Genomic DNA, 25,178 nt, shown 5'->3' on the forward strand with positions numbered 1-25,178 from the left:
ACTTCTTGCAGTTTGGCCTTTTCCTGGATTTCTTTCTTGCCTCACGCGTGGCTTGGATCATTTTGTACAAAACCCCTAAGTACCCAGCAACAAGGGGAAGCCTTTGTTCCATGAGGCGATTTCAACCTATGTTTAAAAGGAAGCAGAGATTAACCTAAGTGGCCTTTCTTGTTGCAAACACACCGGCTTATTTCTGAAGCTTTCCACAAAAGCCTGAACTGTTCACAGATGGAAGCTAACACAAGAGAACAGAAGCCATCAGTGGTGCAATTAGGTAATTTTAGACTAAGGAGCAATTTTTCACTTTTTGCTACTGTACCCATCTAGGTTATATTGGGAGGGGGTGCCCAAATGTGGATTATATACTGTACTTGCCACAGCACTGGAAGCCAGTAGCCAGTTTGCTTCATTTTCCTACAGTCAATCTTCACGTGCTAAAAGAGTTTGCACCAATTTATTTTAGAAAAAACAAAACACCCTTCCAAGTTGGTTGCGTGAAGCAGCAGCCCTGAAGACTGGTTCAGACATGCAGTTGCTTAACAGTTGCTTTGCGAGCACTGTGTGCTAATATAATTCATACAAGTTTCAAATCTCTAGATGCTAAATCATGATGATTTTTTGGGAGGGGGATTTGAGTGGCTTTTGGCTGAACCCCATCCATGCCTTGTTCACACAGCTCTATCAATAAATAGTCTGTACCTCTTCTCTCCCCCCCTTTCTCCCTGCCTCACATTGGGAACTAATTTCCAACCACAGTTCTGGTGATATTGGAATTCAAATCCTTAAATCTCAACACATGGGGGGGGGGGGAGATTCGTAGGCTATGAAGGACTTGCTCACAAATTTATTGACATCTGTGCGAATTTTTACAGCTAGGAAGGGGCAAGGTGAATATAAAATGGAAGAATGGTATAAAGAGGTGCGGGATATAGCTGTTAATGATAAATTAACATGTGCTATTAAGGTAAGATGGGGAATATGCAGGAGAAATGGTTTTGAGGAGATATGGGAGGTATTCTGCCCGGACGCTGAAGTCCATCGCCGAGGGCCTTCTGGCGGTTCCTTTATTGCGAGAAGCAAAGCTACAGGGAACCAGGCAGAGGGCCTTCTCAGTAGTGGCGCCCGCCCTGTGGAACCCCTCCCATCAGATGTCAAAGCGATAAACAACTACCTGACATTCAGAAGACATCTTAAGGCAGCCCTGTTCAGGGAAGTTTTTAATGTATGACATTTTAGTGTATTTTTGGTCTCTGTGTAAGCCGCACAGAGTGGCTGGGGAAACCCAGCCAGATGGGTGGAGTACAAATAAATTATTATTATTATTATTATTATTATTATTATTATTATTATTATTATTTGTAGAATTTGTACTGTTAAAACAGAAAGGGGTTAAACCATCACAAGAGGTGTTGAAATTTTGGGAGGTTGGATAATTACAATGGAATGGTCTCAGGGATGGGGTGTACATATTTATTTTTATTTATTTTTATTACTTCATTCAAATATGTAACTATATATAAAAAAATAAAAATAAAAACCTCAACACAGTTACAAAACATGCCCTGCATAAGCTCCCCATAGTGTTGCACCATCCGTTTTGCCACTGTGCCCCCTGGGAAGCCCCCTTTGGTGTGAAGGTCTCTGGACTGAAAGAGGAAGGCAAAAGTGACTGTTGATAATCACTGCTGTCTTTACTACCAGTGAAGATATACACTTTGTCCTGTTCTCTTCTGTCAGAATTCAGCAGAATCTTCTGTTCTGGTTGCATAGAAAGAGACTGTGTACCAGTGGTGCTGCCAGAATAGGGCAGAAGTCCAGGGATCCATTCAACAAAATAAGAAGGAGCCCCCCACCGAAACACAGCAGAGCTGGCTTACCACATTTTGAAGAAATCATGCACAGTACCATTTATTTATAATATTTCTGTTTATTATGCCCCCTACTCCTTGAGGTCCCACAGCAATCTAAAATTGCAACATGAAATGCCCTTTAAAACAAATGACAATCCAAAGAATAACAACAGCAAAGTGCACATATAACAAAATGAAAGGAAACACAGAATCAAGTTACATTTGCATTTTTTTGCGGCCGTTGTTGTTAAACTATTTTTTTAAAAAAGCAAATAAAAAAATAACATCAAGCCAGGCTGCCGTCTATAGTGCAACCTCACAAGACCCTGTATGAGTAGGCTTGCGATATGTTAGGAAAATTCCTGACATGTCCTGGTTTTTGGGTGTAAAAATGGCATCGGGGAGGAATTTTACAGAATCAGCAAAATATGAGGGGAACCTGGACGTATGCAATGGAAAAAGCATCAGAAACAGCTCAAAAAGCTTAAAAATCACTATTTCTGGGGTTGTCAGGAATTCTACTTTTTGGAATATGGCAACCCTACGTATGAGGGTTCGCCTTAAGCAGATCCTGCCTGCCTGCACTGGAGGAGGAAGTGTGTGTGTGGTGGGTGTGGTCCGTCCCGGGTGTCATCTTGGGGGGGTGACATTGCTGCCCCCCTGAGACGCTCACCCCACCCCCGCGGGTGGCTAGCCTCAACCCCGGGTGCACAGCATGTGCCTCTACCTGCCTGATGCCATTTTCTATCAGTTTTGACAAGAATATGTAAACATTTAATTTAATACCTTTATTGTCAATGTACAACCTGTGTACAATGAAATTAACTGAGCCTCCCCCCCACACACATACACTCAACCTCATTGCACTCTGTGTGCTTGTCACACAACACACCAACCCCAAAAGTCAGTTGCAGTATATTATTTTCCGTTCAGCAGCCTAACAGCCCACAGATAGAAACTGTTTTTTAGCCTGTTGGTACGACTGATTATATTTCTATAACTCCTGCCCGAGAGTAGAAGAGGTGAGCATCGCTGGCTGAGGTGTGAATCGTCCCTGAGAATTTTTCTCACTCTCCTAAGGTAACGATCCCTTGCGATGTCATCTGGCGGGCTCATGGGACAGCCAATGATATCATGTCCTGTGTTCACCACCTTCTGTAAAGACTTTCTGTCCATGGCTGTCAAGCCAATGTACCACAGTGTGATACAATATGAGAGGACACTTTCCATTGTGGACCGGTAGAAGGAGGTCATCAATTGTTGTTTAACATTGTTCTTTCGCAAGACCCTGAGGAAATGGAGTCTCTGTTGGGCCTCCCTAACCACCTGAGTTATATTGTTTTTCCAAGTGAGGTCTTCACTAAGGTAAACTCCCAGGAATTTAAAGGAAGAGACTAACAACTAACAAGAAACATTTTGTCCTTGACTAAGGGAAAAATGAAAACCTCCCAACTAAGAGACAAATTGCGGTTGGGATCAAAATTCCTTTCTGGACCAGAAACCAACCAAGTCCACAGTAATGGGCAAACAACAAGGAAGGGTGGCTAGGATAATCCTGCGGTGAAAAGGTGTATATTCTGGGCAGCCAGCCGTGTCCCATCTTGCAACAACTCAGGAGCTCCTATAGGGTTTCACGAGAACTAGGGGTGAGCCAAGGCTGCCTGCACCAATCGGGTTCATCACACAAGGCGGCAAAGAACCTGATTTGCACAACCTGAATTTGTCAGTGAGTGACTGAATCTCACCCCAAAGTAGCAGCAGCCTGTAAGCACCCTTGAAATTGAACCTAGGAGCCAAAGTATGGTGACGTTAAACGCCTGGTTTGGCATTGACCCATAGAAGTGGGAATTTCAGCATGGCTTGCTGCTCCACTAGGGATGAATGAATCCCTCAGTTCTGGTTCCTCTCAGTAGGGCTGGCACTGGATACAGCCCTTTGTTTAAATGTACATCAGAGAACAGCTTTTTAACTTGCTCTAAATAAGACGTCGGGACGCGGGTGGCACTGTGGGTTAAACCACAGAGCCTAGGACTTGCCAATCAGAAGGTTGGCGGTTCAAATCCCCGCAACGGGGTGAGCTCCCATTGCTTGGTCCCTGCTCCTGCCAACCTAGCAGTTCGAAAGCACCTCAAAGTACAAGTAGATAAGATAAATAGGTACCACTCCGGCAGGGAGGTAAATGGCGTTTCCGTGCACTGCTCTGGTTCGCCAGAAGCGGCTTAGTCATGCTGGCCACATGACCCGGAAGCTGTACGCCAGCTTCCTTGGCCAATAAAACGAGATGAGCGCCGCAACCCCAGAGTCAGCCATGGCTGCACCTAATGGTCAGGGGTCCCTTTACCTTTACCTTAAATAAGACCTCATCTGCACTGTACATTTAAAGCAGCATCATACCACTTTAAAAAGACTCATCTACCCATGTACTATCTGAAACCAAAGGGGCACATTGGTTGCCAGATGTGATTCCCCCCCCAGCTGTCCTACTCCACTATACAGCTCCCAGGCTGCTCTGGGGGAAGCCATGACTATTTAAAGTGGCATGATGCTACTGTAAACATATTGTGTAGATGGGGCCTATATTTGTCCTTCTAGGCTGGTGGACATCCTGGCGGACATTGGCTCTCCAAAGCAGAATCCTTTCCCACTTTTGCTTCACTAGAGAGGCCAGGGTTTGAACCTGCGACCTTCTGCATGCAAAACATGTGCTCTGCTCCTGAGCTACAGCCCTTCCCCGCTGAAGTTATGGACCCTCTTCCCTCCCTCCCTCCCTCTGCAATGTCCCCCAAAGCCCTTCCTTCCACCTTGCATGTTACACTAATGAGTGTGGCCCAGTTATACAATAAGAAGCTTTTATACTTGGCTAATCGGCCCCAGAATGCTGCCAGCCTCCCCGCCATGAACTTCTGTGAGCCAAGACCACTTGCTCGCTCTCTCCCCCGCCCCCTCCTCACCGGCCTTTTGTAATTTTTTAATGGGGTCCCTCGCCTGGTTTGTGCTGACCTAATTAGAGAGCTCTTGCGAGCGATGCCTTGTGATGGTCTAATCCCAGCCCGGTGACTCTACAAAGCTTTTGCCTGGGTTTCCTCTTGTTGCACTTCAGCCTTTTCTCGATTCTTTGCTGCCTGTTGCATGTTCAATTTATTCACTACGGTGATTCTGCCTGGATTGCACACTGACCTTCTTGGAACTGTTTCACCTCCCTGGTGAGTATTTCGAGATTCCTTTTTTCAGCTTAGATTCTGCCGCTGCAATTGCTTCAAATCACAGCAAATGCAGCCCAGCCGTTAAAAACAACTGGATGTATTTCAGCAAGGACTAGATGTCAGGGATGCTCTGCTTGGAACCCTATATTGCAGATTCGGCATTGCATGGGGTTGGACTAGACAACCGCTATGTACCCATTCAAACTCTGTGAGCTGTGTCCAGTGTTGCTAAGCTAGCAGATGGACGAGTTTCAGTGTTGCACAACGGAGGAATCAATACGATACGATACGATATCTTTATTGTCATTGTCCCATACAGAACAATGAAACTGAAAAACTACATAAAACATTCAAAAACCCCTAAAAACTCTGAAACCCCATTTTAAAATACAATATACGGTACTATAGAGACTTCTTATGCTGCGTTTAGAACCAGAATTGCATTTGCGTAGAAACTGTTTCTCAGGCGGCTAGTCCTGGCCTTTATAAACCTATACCTTCTTCCAGAAGGCAGAAGCTGAAAGAGATACCGGTAATTTCCGGGGTGCGCACTATCCTGTCCTGTGCTATCTCTCCAGTGCAACAGTTGCACTAGCAGAAACTCGTGGTGCAAGGGATCACACGATCTTGTGCAACAAGTTACCAGCAGCCTGTTCATGCAGTCTCTTGTGTAGCAAACCTGTGAGTCTATGAACACAGGAACTTAAAAGCTGCATTATACCAGGGCAGATCCTTTGTTCATCTGATCCTTCGCTGCCAAGTCTGACAGGCATCTGCTCTCCAGGGCAGAAATTGGTCTCTCCCATCCCTTGCTAACTGGAGATGTCAAGGAGTGGACCCAAGACCTTCTGCATATTGTGCTGGCACTGAAATAAGACAAAAAAGCCAGTTCCAATGCATGTTTACTGCCACCAAGCTGAATAGGACCTTGTATGTCCCATCATCCCTGACTACTGGTCCTGCTAGCTAGTCTTGTACTCATGTACTCATCATGGCCAAGGATAAACAAAGGCAATCAGGACATTAGCTGACGTGGTGACAGGACATGGATGTTGGCCCCACCCTTATCAGTAGATAAAGACTCAAACAAATAGGAGGAGTGGTAAAAGCCATATAATTGGGAAGTCCCACAACCAACAAAGGCTAGCAGCTGGAAGCCTTTAGCAATCTAAGAGAGAAAGTAAACTTTAGGGACTGTATAAGTGTAAGACATAATTAAAGGAGGCGGCCCAGCAATGTTATCTGAAAATTAAGTTCCTGGTAATGAGAAAAGGCTGGGACTTCCTGCAGACAGCCTCACTAGGTCTCCTCTAGAACCCTCAAGGTGGACTTGGGATTCTGAAGGATCCTCAGCTGCAGAAAGTTGCCAGATCTCTCTGAACCAGAGAGTGAACTGCAACAGGTGTCACTGTGTTGCCTCTTGTTGATGTTAGCCTGACAATCCTCATTCTCTCTTTTCAGTGGTTGCGTGGACTAGGAAAACGACAACATGACTTCAGTGGTGAGTACAGATCCTGCTTGTTCCATTCCATTTGTTCCCTTTTTCTGATTGTAACTGGGCTTAGATTAAGGAGATCTTGATTCACCTCTGCTCTCAGCAGGGCTAGCATCAGTCTTCTACACCCTCAGGCTGCTACCAATGCTGAGACCAACACTGACGACACTTCTGAAGAAGTGTGCATGCACACGAAAGCTCATACCTAGAACTAACTTAGTTGGTCTTTAAGGTGCTACTGGAAAGAATTTTTTGTTTTGACTATGGCAGACCAACATGGCTACCTATCTGTAACTGACGACAATGTCACTTTGGCTTTGCCACATGGGACAAATAGTGGCTGCATCCAGGAAGCTGCCTACCATGTGAAAATGTTGTTGAATATTTATATGCTGCAGTTTTGGGGGGAAGCCCTTCCAAAGCATCTTAGCCCATCCAAAGCAATGGAAAGATATTCCATGGATAGGGTAAATCTGGACTGGCATTTTCAAGCCGATGCCATTGCGTGGGCACACTGCAAAAACCTTACATTTGTGAGCAGTGTTGAGCCCACAATAAACACCTGCTTCTGTCTTGCTTCAGCCAGGATGAAAGGAAAAGGTAGATGAACAGTAACAGGCAACCGAGGAGCTCTGCCTCTAAGATGTATAAGGTCAGGAGCAGGTATCAGGAATAAATCACATGAAGTAAGTGATTCAGAAGAAATAAGACCTGCCCAGGAATGCCAGGCCTAATGGGGACAGCAACTCTTCTCAGTGGGTTTTGCCCCTATGAGGCAGTTGCCTAAATCTCCACCTTCCTCGGGTCTTTCCCAAGCAATCTGAGACTCCGCCGATGTGCCTGTCTCTACTCCTCCCTCTTCACACCTCTTCTATTCCTGGGAGACAAGGGGGCAGGGGAGCTTGTCACAGCAGGAAGGGAAGACACCCATCCTGACTCATCTCTGCCTCTTGGCCTCCCTCCTCTCTGCATCCACCTCTGCTTCTAATTCTGTACTTCTATCTGCCACAGATTTTCCCTGCTCACTAAACCCTGTTACCTTTTCTACTTCTGACACCTCCTCCTCCCAGTCTTCTCCCTCTTCTTCCTCTGACCACTCATCGTCACCCTGCCACCAGTCCCCGGATTGAGCCCAAAACCTTCTAGATGCAAAGTACGCACTTTGCCACTGATCTACAGCCAGTAGTGTAGTGGCAAATTCAGTCACGCAGGGTCATGATAGTTAAAGCCATCTCCCTGACAGTCACACCCCTTCAAACATTATGCAACCTTCTAAGTTTATATAGTAATATTGTACAATAATGATAATTAAGGATGCATTGCAATGATCAATGCAAATCTCCACGAGTTGCCTTTCAGATAGACAATTTTCTGTGTGTGTACATGGGCAAAAATGATTTGGAATGCTTCAATATCTTCTTTCTGAGTGTCTTAAACTGTGTTTTCCATGAAGTTCGATGGAAGTTCGACATAACAGAACTTGGGCACCAAACTCTGGAAAGAGAAAACACTATGTTTTCAGTGTTCCTAAATGCTCTACTTTGGCTGTACAGTGGTGAAAAAACTCCCCTTTCATGCTGATTGGGTGCCACCTTTAGAAGACATCTGAAGGCAGCCCTGTATAGGGAAGTTTTTAATGTTTAATGTTTTGATAGTTTTTGTATATGCTGGAAGCTGCCCAGAATGGCTGGGGAAACCCAGTCAGATGGGCAGGGTACAAATATTTATTTATTTATTTATTTATTTATTTAATTATTGAGATACCTGTAAGGACCCTGCTGCAAAAATATTCACAGGTCTTCTCCTTTTAGAGTCAATATTTTTTACATAGGGTGCCAAGTATTATGCAAGTTTTGTCAGTTCTTGCATGAGCAGTTGACATGATGGGGATGTTTTCAGTCAGGAGTTCATTTCCCCCTTGTGCTTTCACCCCCAGACTGGCACATTTAGGATCGTTTCCGAGGAGGAGCAAGCCTTGCGTTCCAAACTTGAGAGGCTGACCACCAAGGACCATGGCCGCGTCTTTGGGAAGTGTGAGAAAATCCCTGACTATACCTTGCAAAAGGTGAGCATTGCTGGGCGGGGTGGAGAGGGAAGGCCAAAGAACAGGGACTGAGAGCTGTTGATGATTCCAGAGGATGGCCTGTTCATGGAGCTCAACGTGGCTAATTAACCTTTCAAAAACTAACTACTCACGTAGTTCTGTGTGTGAGAGAGAACAAGAGGTTTTAGTGCTGTCAAGATGAGCGGTGGTCCATCGTGAGACAGTTGCCTTACCTTCCTGAGAAAACAGAAACTGAATTTTTATGCCTTGTCTCCCTTTCCACAGGGTTAGCTAAGAATCCTTCAAGGCCTGTATTAGGGACCCTTCTTTGAAGTTTGCCCTTGTTTGCTGTTCCACTGAAATTTAACCAGTACACCTCTGTTCATGTCATGTAGCATTCAGTGGAGACCAGAGGGTCCTAGCAGGGGGGAAGACAAAGGGGAATACACACAGACACACATGCGTCCTGGGTCCACCAGGTTTCTGCTAGGCCCTGAGCCAGAGAGATGAACCACAGCCCAGGTCCATCACTGGCAGTCCTAACAGTTGTTACAGCGGTTACCTTGTTCTCCCTTGAAAAGCACAAAGAGCTTAAAGGAGAAGGTTGGAAAAATGGCGCTCCAGATTTGATGCTGCCATTGATGTAGAAGTAGAGACAACCCTACAGGGAGGCCCGGTGTGGTGGCTGCTTTATACAAGAATCATCAAAGGGCTGCAATGTGCCCATTGTTTAATTTCCTACATACAATTGTATCAAAGGCAGAAGTCGCTAACTAAGAGCATAAGTCCTATTAGGTCAGACCAAAGCCATGTCTATCTCAGGGTTTCCTACTGCAGTGCCGAAAATCCCACTCTTGCTTTTTACCATTCTCCATCAATTAATGAGAAAATAAATTGTGTGATGAAAATGATCAAAGGGGAGAGGAAGCGCTCAGGGGTGGGGTGCATGGTTTTTTGGGTCACACTCACCTTACTTTTGAGGTTGCCAAGGGATTATTTGTGAATGCCAGGGATGTGGGTGGCGCTGTGGTCTAAACAACTGAACCTCTTGGGCTTGCCGATCGGAAGGTATTTTTGGAAGATATTTTTCCAAGCTCACATTGCTGATTGGAAGGTATTTTTGGAAGATATTTTTCTAAGCTCACATTGATCGTTGGACAATAAATATAATGCACAGGGCCTGAAATGGTTGGAATCTGTATACCAACATAATTTATATAGCCTTCATGGGAGTCCTGTAGGCATATGTAAGGGTCAATATACTTATTTGGTGGAAGTGCTATCAATCACATTATAGTCTCCTTCATTGGGGACGCGGGTGGCACTGTGTTCTAAACCACTGAGCATCTTGGGCTTGCCGATCAGAAGTTCGAATCCCCATGAAGGAGTGAGCTCCTGTTGCTCGGTCCCAGCTTCTGCCATCCTAGCAGTTCGAAAGCACACCACTGCAATTAGATAAATAGGTACCACTGCGGTGGGAAGGTAAATGGCGTTTCCATGCACTCTGGCACTTGTCACAGTGTTCCATGTGCCAGAAGTGGTTTAGTCATGCTGGCCACATGCTCCGGAAAAGCTGTCTGCGGACAAATGGCGGCTCCCTCAACCTGAAAGCAGAGATGAGCACCTCACTCCATAGTTGCCTTTGACTGGACTTAACTATCCAGGGGTCTTTACCTTTACCTTTACCTTGTAAATGCCCTTTCTTCCATACCAGTGGTAACTGTGGGTATATAATGGGTCATTTTTAATTAATGAAATTTTTTTGCAAAGGAGGAAATCTGGATTAAATGTAAAAAGAAAAGTATGGAATACCCATAGAAGTTTTGAGATATGTGGTACCTTGGAGGCCTTTTAGTTTAACCTGCTACTCAGTATAGGATCTGTGAACCAGCCCACTTAATATCCAGAAAATTATATCATTTTGTTCATACCAGCTATGTGAAATGACAGCACTTGGATTCTACAGTGAAAACTAATTAAAGTGAGCTGGGCTGGACATTCTTTGCCTATTTTACTGCTTGATATGCCAAAATACATTGGGACAGTTGTCTGCAAAAGTGTTTTCTTTGGTGGCTCCTCAGTGAGTTGCCTAGCAATAGCAGACAAAAGCCATTTTAGTTCACTGCCACCAATTTTCTTCCTGAATAGTACAACCACAAGTGGAATGCTAGGTGTGTTGTTCTATATATACACTGGTTGCAGAGGGCAATGGTGTTAGTCAACAGGCTGTCACTCCATAGAAATATTAAGAACATAGGCCAGAATCTTTTGCTATGTTCTGGGCTTGTATGGCAGATGTTCTGGTGTTGCTTAGAAGACAAGTTGATCTAGAATAGGGCTCAGCGATGGAAGGAAGTTTGAAGTCCCCAGCATTAGGGCAAGAAAAATTGCTGGCTGAGCCCTGAGGGCCATGCCAGATACAGTATCATGAGACCAATAGCCACAGCTAGCAAACATGTTTCTGTTTAGGAGAACACGTCCTTGAATATGAGCACACAAGTGCTATTTTGCGTGGGAGAGAAAGAAAAGCAGGTATTGTCCCGTTCCAGTGGCATCATCTACCTTTGAGACACTGTCCAGCTTCTCTTCTCCTCCACAGGCCAAGGACGAACTGAACGAGACCCTGGAGAAGCGCGAGCTGGCTGTGAAAGAGCTGCGGGAACTGGTGCAGGAGAAAGCCAAAGGAGGAGAGGACATCTGCAAGGTGGTGGCTGAGAAAGTGAAAGGAAAAGATGATGCTTTCTTCCTGCGTTTCATCCGAGCCCGTAAATTTGACATCAGCAGGGCTTATGATCTGATTAAAGGTGGGGATTCTGGGCACGCAAACAGACCCAGTCAAATCTTGTTGGTATGCTGTAGTCAACCTTCCTTAGGGTAGCATAGGGAGTGGGCAGGTGAAATTGGCTTATTTATCTAGCCTATTAAAAAGAAAAAAGGAGGAGTGTGGGGGCAACACCTTTAATTGCCAGCAAAACCCAAAGTTAGGTTGTAGGAAGAGGGTTTGGGTGCTTCCGCTGTGTATTGTTACCTTATATTGTGTCCCCCCCCCCCACCTTTCTCTCTCTGAGAGGGATTTTACTGGCATTGACCCTGGACTCTGGTAAACTGGAGAGATTATGCTGGAGAAGAAGAAAAATATTTGCTTGGCTCTATTTCAGAGCTCCCTTTGTTTATGCAACAGGGCAGTAATTAACAAAACTAGCGACGGAGATGAGGAACAAGGGAAGGATTTTTGCCCGTTTTTATTTAACCGCCCCAAGCTACGTTTCCCCATTTCACACCTGATGGCTCTTAACAGGAAACAAGTGAAACAAGTTACTACCCCTGCTATTCCTGCCCCCTGCAGAATGGAAATCTGGGTTGATCATCCCCTTGTTGGTAAACAAGCATGAGAAAAATAAGGAGGCAGAATGATTTCGTTTTTACTGAAAAGGAACGTAGATGGGTGGGTGGGGGATGAAAAGATAAATAAACCCAGTTAGGTTCCCGAGTCCTGAAGCAACAAGTTTTAAGTACTGTGGTAAAGGTAAAGGGACCCCTGATCATTAGGTCCAGTCGTGACCGACTCTGGGGTTGTGACGCTCATCTCGCTTTATTGGCTGAGGGAGCCGACGTACAGCTTCCAGGATCGTGTGGCCAGCATGACTTCTGGCAAACCAGAGCAGCGCACGGAAACGCCGTTTACCTTCCCGCCGGAGCAGTACCTATTTATCTACTTGCACTTTGAGGTGCTTTCGAACTGCTAGGTTGGCAGGAGCAGGGACCGAGCAACGGTAGCTCACCCCGTCGCAGGGATTCGAACTGCCGACCTTCTGATTGGCAAACCACAGAGCCACCTGCGTCCCAAGTACTGTCCCAAGTACAATTCCAGAGTTTGCACTTCATGATATTATTGGGGGGGACAGTGGGAGTGGGCTTATCGGAAGCTGCCTTGTACTGAGTGGTATGTTTGGTCCATCTAGCTCAGTACTGTCTGCACCAGGAATGGGGAACCTGTCCTCCCCAACATCTCTCAGTGTTGGATTACAGATCCCTTCATCACTGATCATTGGCCATATTGGGCTGATGGGAGATGGAGTCCAACAATATCAGAAACGCACTGGTTACTGATGGGTTTTATTAGGTAGGTGAGGTAATGTATTAACTATCTTTTATCCCTCTGCAGGCCCATGTGTGTGGGTTGAGACAAAGAGAAAATGGGGCTGCAATACTTTTTTCAAAATCCAGGGCTTTTGTGGATACTCTCACAAGAGAAAGCACTCTCAGCAGAGTTTATAACTCCCATCTGAGGAAGTTTAATCGGAAGCACAGGAATTAGTCGTTAGCACTTTTGTTTCCCTGTTTATCAAAGAAACGGGCTCCAGACTGAAAAGCAAGTTTAAAATGTATAGTTTACTCACAGTCAAGCATTCATCCTTAGCAGCAACAGAAGTAAAAACTAATGCAAGTAAAATACTTGTATTTACAGCCAAAACAACTTCAGGCATGTGCCTTATACAGGAACAAGTGGAGAGACGGTGGCTCCCATGGCTAGTTGAAGAGAGATGGGGAGGGGAAAGGAACAGGAAATACTTATTTGCTCCTTCCCTCCCAGGAGAGGAGTGTTAATGACATCACACAGAGCATTCTCTACCAATTATGTTTCTATGGTCTGAGTCTGCCTATCAGCAACACAGCTCTATGGTCTTAACTCCTTCATGTGCTAACTAGCAAAAATATGCATTGTTAGATTTGACAGCAAAACTTCCATAGTTTCCCTCACCCTAGTCTACCCTGACTGGCAGCAGCTCTCCAGGGTTCTTTCTCAGACCTACCAGGAGATGTAGAGCATTGAACCTATAACCTTCTGCAGGCAAAGCAGACACATTACCACCAAGCGACTGACCTTCCTCTGAGATCTTTGCCTGGTTTCATTACTTACCTCAATATGTGATGAGACATCACTGCTATGTTAGCTGATCCTCCTCCTTCTGCCAAGTGGGGTCCTGAACTTCTGCCCTGAACTTCTGCCCTGATAGCCCTACCATTTAAGCACACTGCCTCCTTGCAAGGATGGGGAACATTTGCAAGGACGGGAAACCAGTGGGCCTCCAGATGTTGCTAGACTGCCCCTTCCATCATCCCTGACCATTGGCTATGCTAGCTGGGGATGATTTTTTATTATGTATTATTATGTTTTTATATGAGCTGGAAGCCACCCAGAGTGGCTGGCGAAACCCAGCCAGATGGGTGGCGTATAAATAATAAAACATCATCATCATCAGGAGGGCCACAGCTTCACCCATTCCTAATCTAGCTCAATGCTTCAGTCTCTCTTCCCACACTCATCATGGAGCCAGCGTGGTGTAGTGGTTAAGCGCAGTAGTCTCGCAATCTGGGGAACCGGGTTCGCGTCTCCGCTCCTCCACATGCAGCTGCTGGGTGACCTTGGGCTAGTCACACTTCTCTGAAGTCTCTCAGCCCCACTCACCTCACAGAGTGTTTGTTGTGGGGGAGAAAGGGAAAGGAGAATGTTAGCCGCTTTGAGACTCCTTAAAGGGAGTGAAAGGCGGGATATCAAATCCAAACTCTTCTTCTTCTTCTTCCATCTTTCTCCCCCCTCACACCAGGTTATGTCAACTTCCGCCAGCAGTATCCAGAGCTCTTTGAAAACCTGACTCCCGAGGCTGTGCGCAGCACCATTGAGGCTGGCTACCCAGGCATCTTGGCCAACAGGGACAAGTATGGACGGGTGGTGCTGCTGTTCAACATTGAGAACTGGGATTACGAGGAGATCACCTTTGATGAGGTGAGCATCTCTGAGCAGAGGTCCTACACTGCAAGCACTTGTGCTTCCCCCCCCCCACTATTAAACTACCAATGCTTACCACTGGGATGGGTAACTTGTGGCCTCTGTATGTTACTGAGCTACAATAGCGAGTGGGGGACCTTTTCCACTGCAAGGGGCATATTCATAGAATCATAGAATCATAGAGTTGGAAGAGACCACAAGGGCCATCGAGTCCAACCGCCTGCCAAGCAGGAAACACCATCAGAGCACTCCTGACATATGGTTGTCAAGCCTCTGCTTAAAGACCTCCAAAGAAGGAGACTCCACCACACTCCTTGGCAGCAAATTCCACTGTCGAACAGCTCTTACTGTCAGGAAGTTCTTCCTAATGTTTAGGTGGAATCTTCTTTCTTGTAGTTTGGAACCATTGCTCCGTGTCTGCTTCTCTGGAGCAGCAGAAAACAACCTTTCTCCCTCCTCTATGTGACATCCTTTTATATATTTGAACATGGCTATCATATCACCCCTTAACCTCCTCTTCTCCAGGCTAAACATTCCAAGCTCCCTTAGCCGTTCCTCATAAGGCATCGTTTTCAGGCCTTTGACCATTTTGGTTGCCCTCCTCTGGACACGTTCCAGTTTGTCAGTGTCCTTCTTGACATTCCCTTCTGGCCAACCTTCCAAGGGCCAGTGGTGGGGTGGAGGCGGGCCAGTGGTGGGTTAGTGATGGGTGTGGCCTTTGCAGAGTTCCATGGGCCAGATAGAGAAACCCAGAGGGCCACAACTGGCCCCAGGTCTGAGGTTCTCCACCCCTGGACTGCATCTCCCACCATCCCTGACCACTAGGCATGCTGGTTGGAGCTGATGTGAGTTGGGAGTTCAATGGCACCTGGAGAGTCAAGTGCACAAGTTTGTACAAGCATGCACAGCAACCAAATAAGACACCAGAATGTCTCAGATTCTTTTCTTGTATATTTGACCCACCTCCTGGTTTGGGATGCTTGGTAGTGAACAATGGCCTGATGTGATAGGTGCTTCATATCATCTGTGCAGGACTATTTTCTTTTTGTGTTAGAATCCGACTCCTGGAGCAATGGAAGGTGGTGGTGGTGGAAGCCCTCTCGCAACTATTTCAGCCCTCTAGCAAGGGCAGTCTGTCTTGCCTCTGGTGACTCACTAGACAAGGAGGGAGCACCTCTCGCTAGTGCAAGGATGCTCCTGAAAGATTATCCCCAAGAGAAAACAACCCTTGATACAAAAACTTTCCCCGTTCCTGCTACAAGCTACTGCTTCTCATCAAGGTGTTTCAGGTTCTTTAGGGACAGGCATGGGGAACCTTTGGTCCTCTAGATGTTGCTGAATTCTCAACAGCACCACCAAGCATGGCCAACGGCTGGGGACGATGCGAGTGCTAAATTCAGCAACATCTGGAGGGCTAAAGGTTTCTCACACCTGGCTGCTGCTTGCAGGGGTTGCAAACTCCTAGTGGGATGCTTTTGCATCAGTTGTTGACTGTTTTTAAGGTTGGATATCCCAACCACTCAGTCATATGGGCTAGAAACATACTTAGCTTTTTAAATGAAAGCTGAGAATCTCAGATAGCTGAACTCTGCCCAAAGCTGGAGGGTCAAAGTTTATCCACATCTGCTCTGCATTCTGCAAGATGGAGCACCATTTGTGCTTTGGGGGGTGGGTATTGTTTTGTGTTTGTTACTATGTTGTGTGTGTGTGTGTGTTTCTACTGTAAACTGCCCTGTGATCCTCAGATGAAAGGAGGCATAGAAATTTAATTAACAAAATAAATACTGGCTTCAGTAGCATTGTACAGAAAGGTTGCCTGTTTCCCAAGGCATGGGAGGAAGGAAATCCATCAACTTGGCCAGAGTTCTGGACATAAGCTCCTGTCTCCATGTGTTTTGATCCAGATTCTTCGCGCCTACTGTGTGATCCTAGAGAAACTGCTAGAGAACGAGGAGACGCAAATCAATGGCTTCTGCATCATTGAGAACTTTAACGGGTTCACCATGCAGCAGGCCTCTGGTATTAAACCATCCGAACTGAAGAAAATGGTAGACATGCTGCAGGTGAGTCTGCCTTATTGCCCTCCCTAGAAATCAGTGAAGACAACCAGGACCCCATAGATTACCGGTTATGCAAGAGGCATTCCTAGAACCAGGGGGCAAGCAGCATACCACATGACCATTGTGTGGCATCAATGATGTCAGTCAACCTTGGACAGTTCCTTTGTAGAAACATAGGAAGCTGCCTTCTACTGATTTGGACTCTTGTCCAATCTACAGCCTTGCTCTCGTACAGTATATTCCCCCATGCAAAACTCATTCAGGTGGCAGCAATTTCCTTCTCGCCAGCTTGCCACTGGAGCCAAAGTCCTTTCGCCTACGAAGTACCATATTTTTCGCTCTATAGGACGCACCTAACCATAGGACGCACCTAGTTTTAGAGGGGGAGAACAAGAAAAAAAATTCTCTCCCTCTCTGCGCAGCACCCCTTCAGCAAAGCGGCAGGAGAAATGGAGTCCCTTCCATTTCTCCTCCTGCTTCGCTGAAGGGGCACTGAGCAGAGAGGGAAAGCTGCGCAGTGCCTCTCCGGCAAAGCGAAGCCAGGAGAGCAAGAGGGATCAGTGTGCACCGACCCCTCTCGCTCTCCAGGCTTCCGCGAAAGCAACACGAAGCCTCCGGAGCACGGCGGGAGCGTTCCTGCTGCGCTTCGGAGGCTTGGCGTTGCTTTTGCTGAAGCCACGGAGCCTGCATTCGCTCCATAAGACGCACACACATTTCCCCTTAATTTTTGGAGGGGGAAAAGTGCGTCTTATAGAACAAAAAATACGGTACTTCCTCTATCTAGGCATGTAGGCAACTGAGTGGTGAAAGTCCGCTGCTCATTGGTGCTCGGAACGGGAACAAAAAGATGATGTATCCACAACCAGAAACATTCACAGGAACATTTGAGGTGCTGGAGAGAAAGGGCTATGGTCCTTCACGACCCCATGCAAGTCATCACTTATCAATCTGATGAGTGTGGTGGTGCGATTTGGCCTTTTGGCTAAATTTCAGGTGGGAGAAGAGATCTGTAACAGGAACGCATCCAGATCTGGCTAAAAGAATGAACTAAAAAGCCAGGAACGCGATAGTGAACAGTTCCTGTTAAGGAGAAGGTAGAGGCATCTAGAGCACGGTCAAAGGAACATATCTTCCTATGTCCTATACTTGGTGGTGGCGCTTTTTGAACCCAAGCACTGCATCCTATTATGGGAAACCTCCCAGGGAATGCATGCCAGTGGTAAACAAGGCCAGAGGTACGAGAGCACTAGATGCTCGGTGCTCCCCAGGTGCCAATACCTGGTTGGATCCTCACCTGGCCAGTGTCTCTCTGAGCGGCCTGGGGAAGGGCACGATCCTGTGGATGGGCGCCAAGCGGGGAGTTGCAGCTGTGCCGTGTGACTTGGCGTGGCTGCTTCTTGAGCAAAAGGAGGGTCAGATAAGGCGAGGAAAGTCATTGCAGGAAGAAGTGAACGATCATCCCAAACCTACATTGGTGTTACTCAAAGAGAGGAATCAGGGCGTCAGGCAGTTTTGGGAGTTTGATACCGCTGGATGAACTGTCCTCCCCGCATTTTCAGCTTTCATTTAACAAAAAGGAAAAGAACATGGACTGACTTTGTACCTAAACCATAGGTAGGCAAAGTAAGGCCCGGGTGCTGGATCCGCCCCAATCACCTTCTAAATCCGGGCCGCGGACAGTCTAGGAATCAGTGTGTTTTTACATGAGTAGAATGTGTCCTTTTATTTAAAAGTTATTTATTTAAATTTATTTAAATTTATTTAAAATTTATTTAAAATTTAAAATTTATTTAGCCGCCCTGAGCCCGGCTTTGGCTGGGGAGGGCGGGATATAAATAAAATTTATTATTATTATTTATTTATTATTATTAAATGCATCTCTGGGTTATTTGTGGGGCATAGGAATTCATTCAGTTCCCCCATCCCCCAAAAATATATAGTCTGGCCCCCCACAAGGTATGAAGGGCAGTGGACCAGCCCCCTGCTGAAAAAGTTTGCTGACCCCTGAACACTTTTGCCTTTTAGCTCAATAATATGTGAAGTATTTCCTTCAGCCTTCCAGATTGCTGTTTCTGTCATGGATGCTTTAGCTGAGATTCCTGCATTGCAGGGGGTTGAATTATATGACTCTTGGGGCCTCTTCCAATTCTACAATTCTATGATGGATGAAAACTCTAACTTTTTGCACAGGCGGCTACATTCCAGCCACCCAACAGTTGACACCCTTCTCGTTTCCACCCTACATCCCATCAAGCTAGAGATGTTGTCTGTGTACAGACCAGAGATTAGAAGTACACCTTCCACCAAGTATCTTGGGAACTGTAGTTTTACCCCTCACAGAGCTACAGTTGCCAGCACCCATAGCAAAACGAGTTCCCAGGATTCCTTGGCAGGAAAATGTGCTTTAAATTCATGGTGTCTACACAGCCATTATCACAGTTCAGAGACACATTCAAGCCAGGGGGAAAAGTGCTTGAGTGAGGGGTATGACTGTCCAAAGAGTCTAAAACGATGGATGGAGTACAGTGGTACCTCGGGTTAAGTACTTAATTTGTTCCAGAGGTCTGTTCTTAACCTGAAACTGTTATTAACCTGAAGCACCACTTTAGCTAATGAGGCCTCCTGCTGCCGTCGTGCCGCCGGAGCATGATTTCTGTTCTTATCCTGAAGCAAAGTTCTTAACCTGAAGCACTATTTCTGGGTTAGTGGAGTGTGTAACCTGAAACGTATGTAACCTGAAGCGTATGTAACCTGAAGCGTATGTAACCCGAGGTACCACTGTATTTGGCCCCTGGACACAAAGTACCCTTTACATCCATACAAAGAGCACAGCCCTCAGTGGTGGTTTAGTGGAACTGCTTCGCTTCCTCCACCCATCCAAAAAGGAGAAATCAGGCTTTTGAAGCAATAAAAGTCCCCTCTGCCTAGCTGCTCTGTCTCACCTTTGCACTACAGTCATACCTCATGTTATGTTTGCTTCAGGTTGCGTGTTTTCAGGTTGCGTCCCACAGTGACCCAGAAGTACCGGAAAGGGTTACTTCCGGGTTTTGCTGCTCGTGCATGTGCAGATGCACAAAATGATGTAATGCGCATGCGCAGAAGCAGCAAATCGCGGCACGCGCAGACGCAGACGCAGGTTGCATTCTGCTCATCTTGCAAACGGGCCTCTGGAACGGATCCCGTTTGCAACCACTGTATTGTTATTTTTTTGCGGCTGGCTGCCTTAACCATGTGCTCTTTTTGGAAATCCCTAGGATTCTTTCCCAGCTCGTTTCAAGGCCGTCCACTTCATCCACCAGCCGTGGTACTTCACCACAACCTACAACGTGGTGAAACCGTTCCTGAAAAACAAACTGCTGGAAAGGGTGAGTTATGCCGCAGAAGGGTAAGGAGCAATGAGAAGACGAATACAGCATTGTCAGTCAAGGAATGCAAGCATGCAAGGCCAGAAATGAGATGTTAGTGGGATTGGGCATCTTCTGCCAGGAATTGCAGGCATGGAGACCTTTTGGGCCTGCAGATGCTGCTGATCTATTACAGTGGTGCCCCGCAAGACGAATGCCTCGCAAGACGGAAAACTCACTAGACGAAAGAGTTTTCCGTTTTGGAGGTGCTTCGCAAAATGAATTTCCTATGGGCTTGCTTCGCAAGACGAAAATGTCTTGCGAGTTCCTGCGGGGTTCCCCCCCCCCTTTTCTAAGCCGCTTATCCGCTAAAAGCCGCTAAACCGTCAATGGGCTTGCTTCGCAAGACGAAAAAACCGCTAGACGAAGAGAATCGCGGAACGGATTCTTTTCGTCTTGCGAGGCACCACTGTATTGATAAAACAACAACTTTTGTATCTCTCATGTTTCTCCACGAGCAAAAGGTATTGTACATGGTTCTTCCCCTCCTCATTTAATCCGCCCAGCCACCCTGTTATGTAAGTTAGTCCAAGGTCACTAACTTACATGTAAGTTAGTCCAAGGTCACCCCCACCCAGGGAGCATCATGGCCCAGTGGGGATTTGAACCCTGGTCTCCCACATTCTAGCCTGACACACTAACTGCTACACCACACTGCCTGCAACTCCTATCAGCCCCAGCAAGCACGGTCAATGGTCAGGGATGATGGGAGCTGTAGTACAGCAACATCTGGAGGGCCAAAGGTTTCCCCACACCTAGCTGCTGCTTGCAAGGGTAGCAAACTCCTGGTGTTACGATTTTGCATCACTTGTTGATATTATATCCAGCCACTCAGTCATATGGGCTAGAAACACGTTTCACTTTTGAAATGATAGCTGAGAATCAATTTTTTACATACATACATACATACATAATTTATTTGGTTTTTCAGATTTAAAATTTTAGTCATATATTGAACATAGAACATAAAAATATGATTCCAATGAATCTCTTGGACTTCCCTCCTCCCCTTTGTGGGTCCTATTATTAATCATTTCCTCCTGCATCTTTTATGATGATCCAAATCTTTTACCTCTCCATTGTGTCTAAAATTCACCATTAAGCTACAAGTGATATTCCAATCCTGCTAACGATTTTAGCTGTTTACAATGGTCCTTAAGATAAGTTATAAATTTTCCCCATTCCTTATTAAAATTTTGGTTTTCCTGATTTCCAATTTTTCCAGTCATTTTTGCCATTTCGGCATAGTCCATCAACTTCATCTGCCATTCTTCTCCGGTAGAAGACTTTATCTTATTTCCATCTCTGGGCCAATAATATCTGCGCAGCTGTGGTCACTTACATAGTCTTTTCTTCTCCTTTGGGATTTCGGCACCTATAATTCCTAAAAGGAAAGCTTCAGGTTGTTGTTTTTTAAGCCAAGGTTATTTTAAACATATATTTCAAATCATTATATAATCATAAGTAAAGTAAAGGGACCCCTGACCATTAGGTCCAGTCGTAGCCGACTCTGGGGTTGCAGAGCTCATCTCGCTTTATTGGCCGAGGGAGCCGGCGTACGGCTTCCGGGTCATGTGGCCAGCAGGACTAAGCTGCCTCTGGTGAACCAGAGCAGTGCACGGAAACACCGTTTACTTTCCCACCGGAGTGGTATCTATTTATCTACTTGCACTTTGAGGTGCATTCAAACTGCTAGGTTGGCAGGAGCTGGGACCGAGCAATGGGAGCTCACCACGTCGCGGGGATTCAAACTGCCAACCTTCTGATCGGCAAGTCCTAGGCTCTGTGGTTTAACCCACAGCGCCACCTGCGTCCCCTGTTATATATCATATAATAGCTCAAATAGCTGAACTCTGCCCCCCGTTACACAGCATCTTTCAGCTCAACCTTTCTGCCTTCCTTTTCGCACTCAGGTGTTTGTGCATGGCGACGAACTCGACACCTTCTACCGAGAGATCGATGCCGATATCCTGCCAGCAGATTTTGGGGGCAATCTGCCCAAATATGACGGCAAAGTCACCGCGGAGCTGCTTTTTGGGACCCGACCTGATGCTGAAGACACAGCTCTTTAAATAGCAACATCTTGGCATAGAAGATAGGGCGCAGAGGTGTCCCCCAACTATCCTGTTAAACGTAGCTTTGGTTGAAAGATCTGTCGTGGCCATAAAATCTGGGTGTACATTGCTTTGCCACTCTCTCTCATTCTTTGTCACCAGATGGCAGTAGAGCAATGAAAAGTCTCCTGCCATTTCTCTCAAGAATAATCCTTTTTCCTTTTATTACCTCACCCCCATCCAGGAAAAACAAGAAAGTGGAATGAAAGAGAGGGGGAAGGAAGAAGAGAGATGGTCTGTGGTGGGGACATTCTAGATGAGGCAGTACAAGCTTTGTTGACCAAGCACCCAGGTAGTCAAGTAGTTGAGATGTGCCTTCATAGATTTACTGGCTTGCCCTAATATGGTGGGGAGAAAGTGTGCACCCATATATAGCTATGTATTTTAGAGCCCAGGTGTCGCTGGATTTGGGGGTAAGTGGCTAAGGAAAGAGGAAACAGACAAAGCTGTCACAAAGGCAGTGCAAATGGCACAGCCACAGTCCATTACTGCAGCAGCACACAAGCCAAGGACTGTTTTCAATACAGAAGAATAATAATAAAATAACAACAGCAAGGGTGTTTTTTCTTCATTTGTGAGTCACAAAAAGCAACATTCGCAAGTTTCTCTGTGCTTTGGAGAAACCAAAATTCTCTGAGAAGCCCAGGTGTGCAGCCCATGAGAATTACTTACGGTTGAATTTTTTGCAGAATATTTTCAGCAAATTTGTACTATTTTACATGCTTTGTGTTCCCAGCAACCATGCCATGACCTATAGATGGCATTAAGGCCCCATACTCCAACCACTAGAAATCCTAATGTGCAATTCCTCCAGCTTCAAAGATTTCAGAAGGCATTGATCAAAATGTTCAAGTGTATGCTCCTAAAAAAGGTGCTGTTCTTGTTTCAAGGAATTAAAAGCTTAAATTCTTAGGAAGCTGGATTCTGTGGGTGATCCCACATTCCGACAGTTTTCTGCACTTCCTCGAATCACAGCACACACACACACACACACACACACACAGAGAGAGAGAGAGAGAGAGAGAGAGAGAGAGAGAGAGATCCCTCTCTATCACTCCTGGGCAAAAGGTGAAAGAGGGGAAATGGCAGCCACTGGGAGAGGAGACATGCCTTCAACATATGTCTTCAACATTTTGAAAGCAACTTTAGCAAAAGACCCAGCAATAGCTCATTGGAAATTGTGTCAATGAATGTGCTTTGAGGTTTGTGGAGACAATGAAGTGGCTTCACCATCAGAAAACGCTCCAGGCCAGTGTGGTGTAGTGGTTAAGAGCGATAGACTCGTAATCTGGTGAACTGGGTTCGCATCCCCGCTCCTCCACATGCAGCTCCTGGGTGACCTTGGGCTAGTCACACTTCTTTGACGTCTCTCAGCCCCACTCACCTCACAGAGTGTTTGTTGTGGGGGAGGAAGGGAAAGTAGATTGTTAGCCGCTTTGAGACTCCTTAGGGTATTGATAAAGCGGGATATCAAATCCAAACTCTTCTTCTTCTTCCTAGAAAAGACATCCACAAAGTTATCCCCCCCCCCCCGCAATCACGAGTTTGATTTACTTTAGATATGGAGGTCCAGAGGCTTGAGGGCCAAATACAACCTTTCAGGCATCTGTATCTGGCTCTTAAGACTCTCACCAGTCACAGCCCTCAACAGCCCTGCTTTGCATCTTCCCTGAGGGTTTTTGCCTGGCTGGAACATATCCTTGAACTCTGAAAATGCTTCTTGCTTGCCTGGATGAGGCCAAAGGGGAATGTGTTTAGAAACTAGTCTATGGTATAAAGGAAATGCATTCATTGCTTTGCCCATTTTTACCTCTGGCCCTGACCACCAATGGCATGTGGGCCCCAGAAGGTTGCACAGAAGAAAATGTAATCCTCAGGTTGAAAAAAAGTTTCCCCATCTTGTTTTACTTCTTCATTTCCATAGTCTTTGTTGGTCCTCCATGCTGGTTTCCAAGGCCCCAGACAGAGGTGCTGTCTTGCACCCAAGTCTGGGGGGGGGGGTTGGGGGTTGGCGCACATCGTACGCATGTCACAGGTGCCCAGCAACAAATCTGTGGCAAGGTTTACTGTTGCCTCAGCCAGATTTTTCATTTTTACTGCACACAGACCCGCTGTATTCTCCGAATACTAAATTTCCGATGAGGGTAGTGATATGATCAGCTGACCAATTTTCAAACATACTCCCCTTTTTGCTCATTAAGGCAAGAGGCACCAGCAGTGCTGGAAAGCAGACATGCTTACCCGAAGAGAAGTAGGTTCTCTTCCTTGTTCTATGAAATTAGATCTACAGCAATCCCCACCTCTCTCCTATTCCTCTTCCTAGAGATAAATACCAGGACTGTTTGATTTGTAAAGCAAACCAGCAGGGGTCCCTCTGAAACAGAAAAAGCTCGGAAGAAGCCTACAAGAGGTGCATTCATTAGACCACTGGCTCCCACTCAAGCCAAACAGGATATCTACTCTGATGCTGCAGAGAAGACAGGGGTCTTTCAGAGTGGAGGGTGGGGTGGAAGCTGGTTGAGCTACCGATTACAATCTCACCCTACCCAGAGGCATTAATATGACTTAGGTGGAGCAAGGGATGTGGATGGAATCAAGCGTCCCTATGCCACTCTTTCTGATGAATTCACCCATGTTAAGTCAGGTTAAGGTTTCCCACAGAAATAAAAGAAGCACCCATCACTCCACCACCCTTAAAACTAGTATATGGAATAAGCATCTCCCCCTGGATCACAAAAATCAGCAAGTTATAGAAAGGAGTTCCAGCTGCACCTTTGACTTGATGTTTTCCCAAATGTGGGGAACTTAGAGTAAGCAATGCAGACCTGCAGTATGCTGTGACAGATTTTGTGGGTCATATACAGCTTGGTTCCTAGAATTTCTGGGGGCTTAAGTAGGTTGCAGTACAAAAAGCCAGTTTGTTGTGTGTTGTTGACTAGAAGCCATCAGCCCCAAATCTGGATGGTTATTTCAGATCAATTTGTGAACTGCAGTATTTTGCATCTCTGCAATGCTGGTACTTCCTCACCCCGGGTCTCTTTTTCTTGGCCTCTTTTCTCTTAAATAACTAGGTTAATATTAAATCTGGATATAAGCATGTTAGCAGTACAGTTGACTCAGTTCAAAGATTAACTGTAGGGGTAGCAATGCTTCCACTAGATACATTGCGAGTTAAGAGGCTTTTCCATGTAAATGAAGAATCAATGTGATTATTTCT

The 25,178-nt window shown here is 46.0% G+C and overlaps 1 protein-coding gene across 1 annotated transcript; it reads left to right on the forward strand.

Moving 5' to 3' along the window:
- The first annotated feature begins 4,759 nt into the window (after window positions 1-4,759).
- Window positions 4,760-22,512, forward strand: RLBP1 (retinaldehyde binding protein 1). Its single transcript, XM_081839273.1, has 8 exons — window positions 4,760-5,053; window positions 6,515-6,554; window positions 8,485-8,613; window positions 11,192-11,396; window positions 14,202-14,380; window positions 16,288-16,446; window positions 19,698-19,808; window positions 21,761-22,512. The coding sequence occupies exons 2-8, from the start codon at window positions 6,543-6,545 to the stop codon at window positions 21,917-21,919; spliced, it is 954 nt and encodes a 317-aa protein (XP_081695399.1). The 5' UTR covers window positions 4,760-5,053; window positions 6,515-6,542; the 3' UTR covers window positions 21,920-22,512.
- The last annotated feature ends 2,666 nt before the right edge of the window (window positions 22,513-25,178 follow it).

This window comes from Podarcis erhardii, assembly GCF_964252035.2.
Source record: "Podarcis erhardii genome assembly, chromosome: 14".
In the NCBI taxonomy this organism is placed as follows: Eukaryota; Metazoa; Chordata; class Lepidosauria; order Squamata; family Lacertidae; genus Podarcis; species Podarcis erhardii.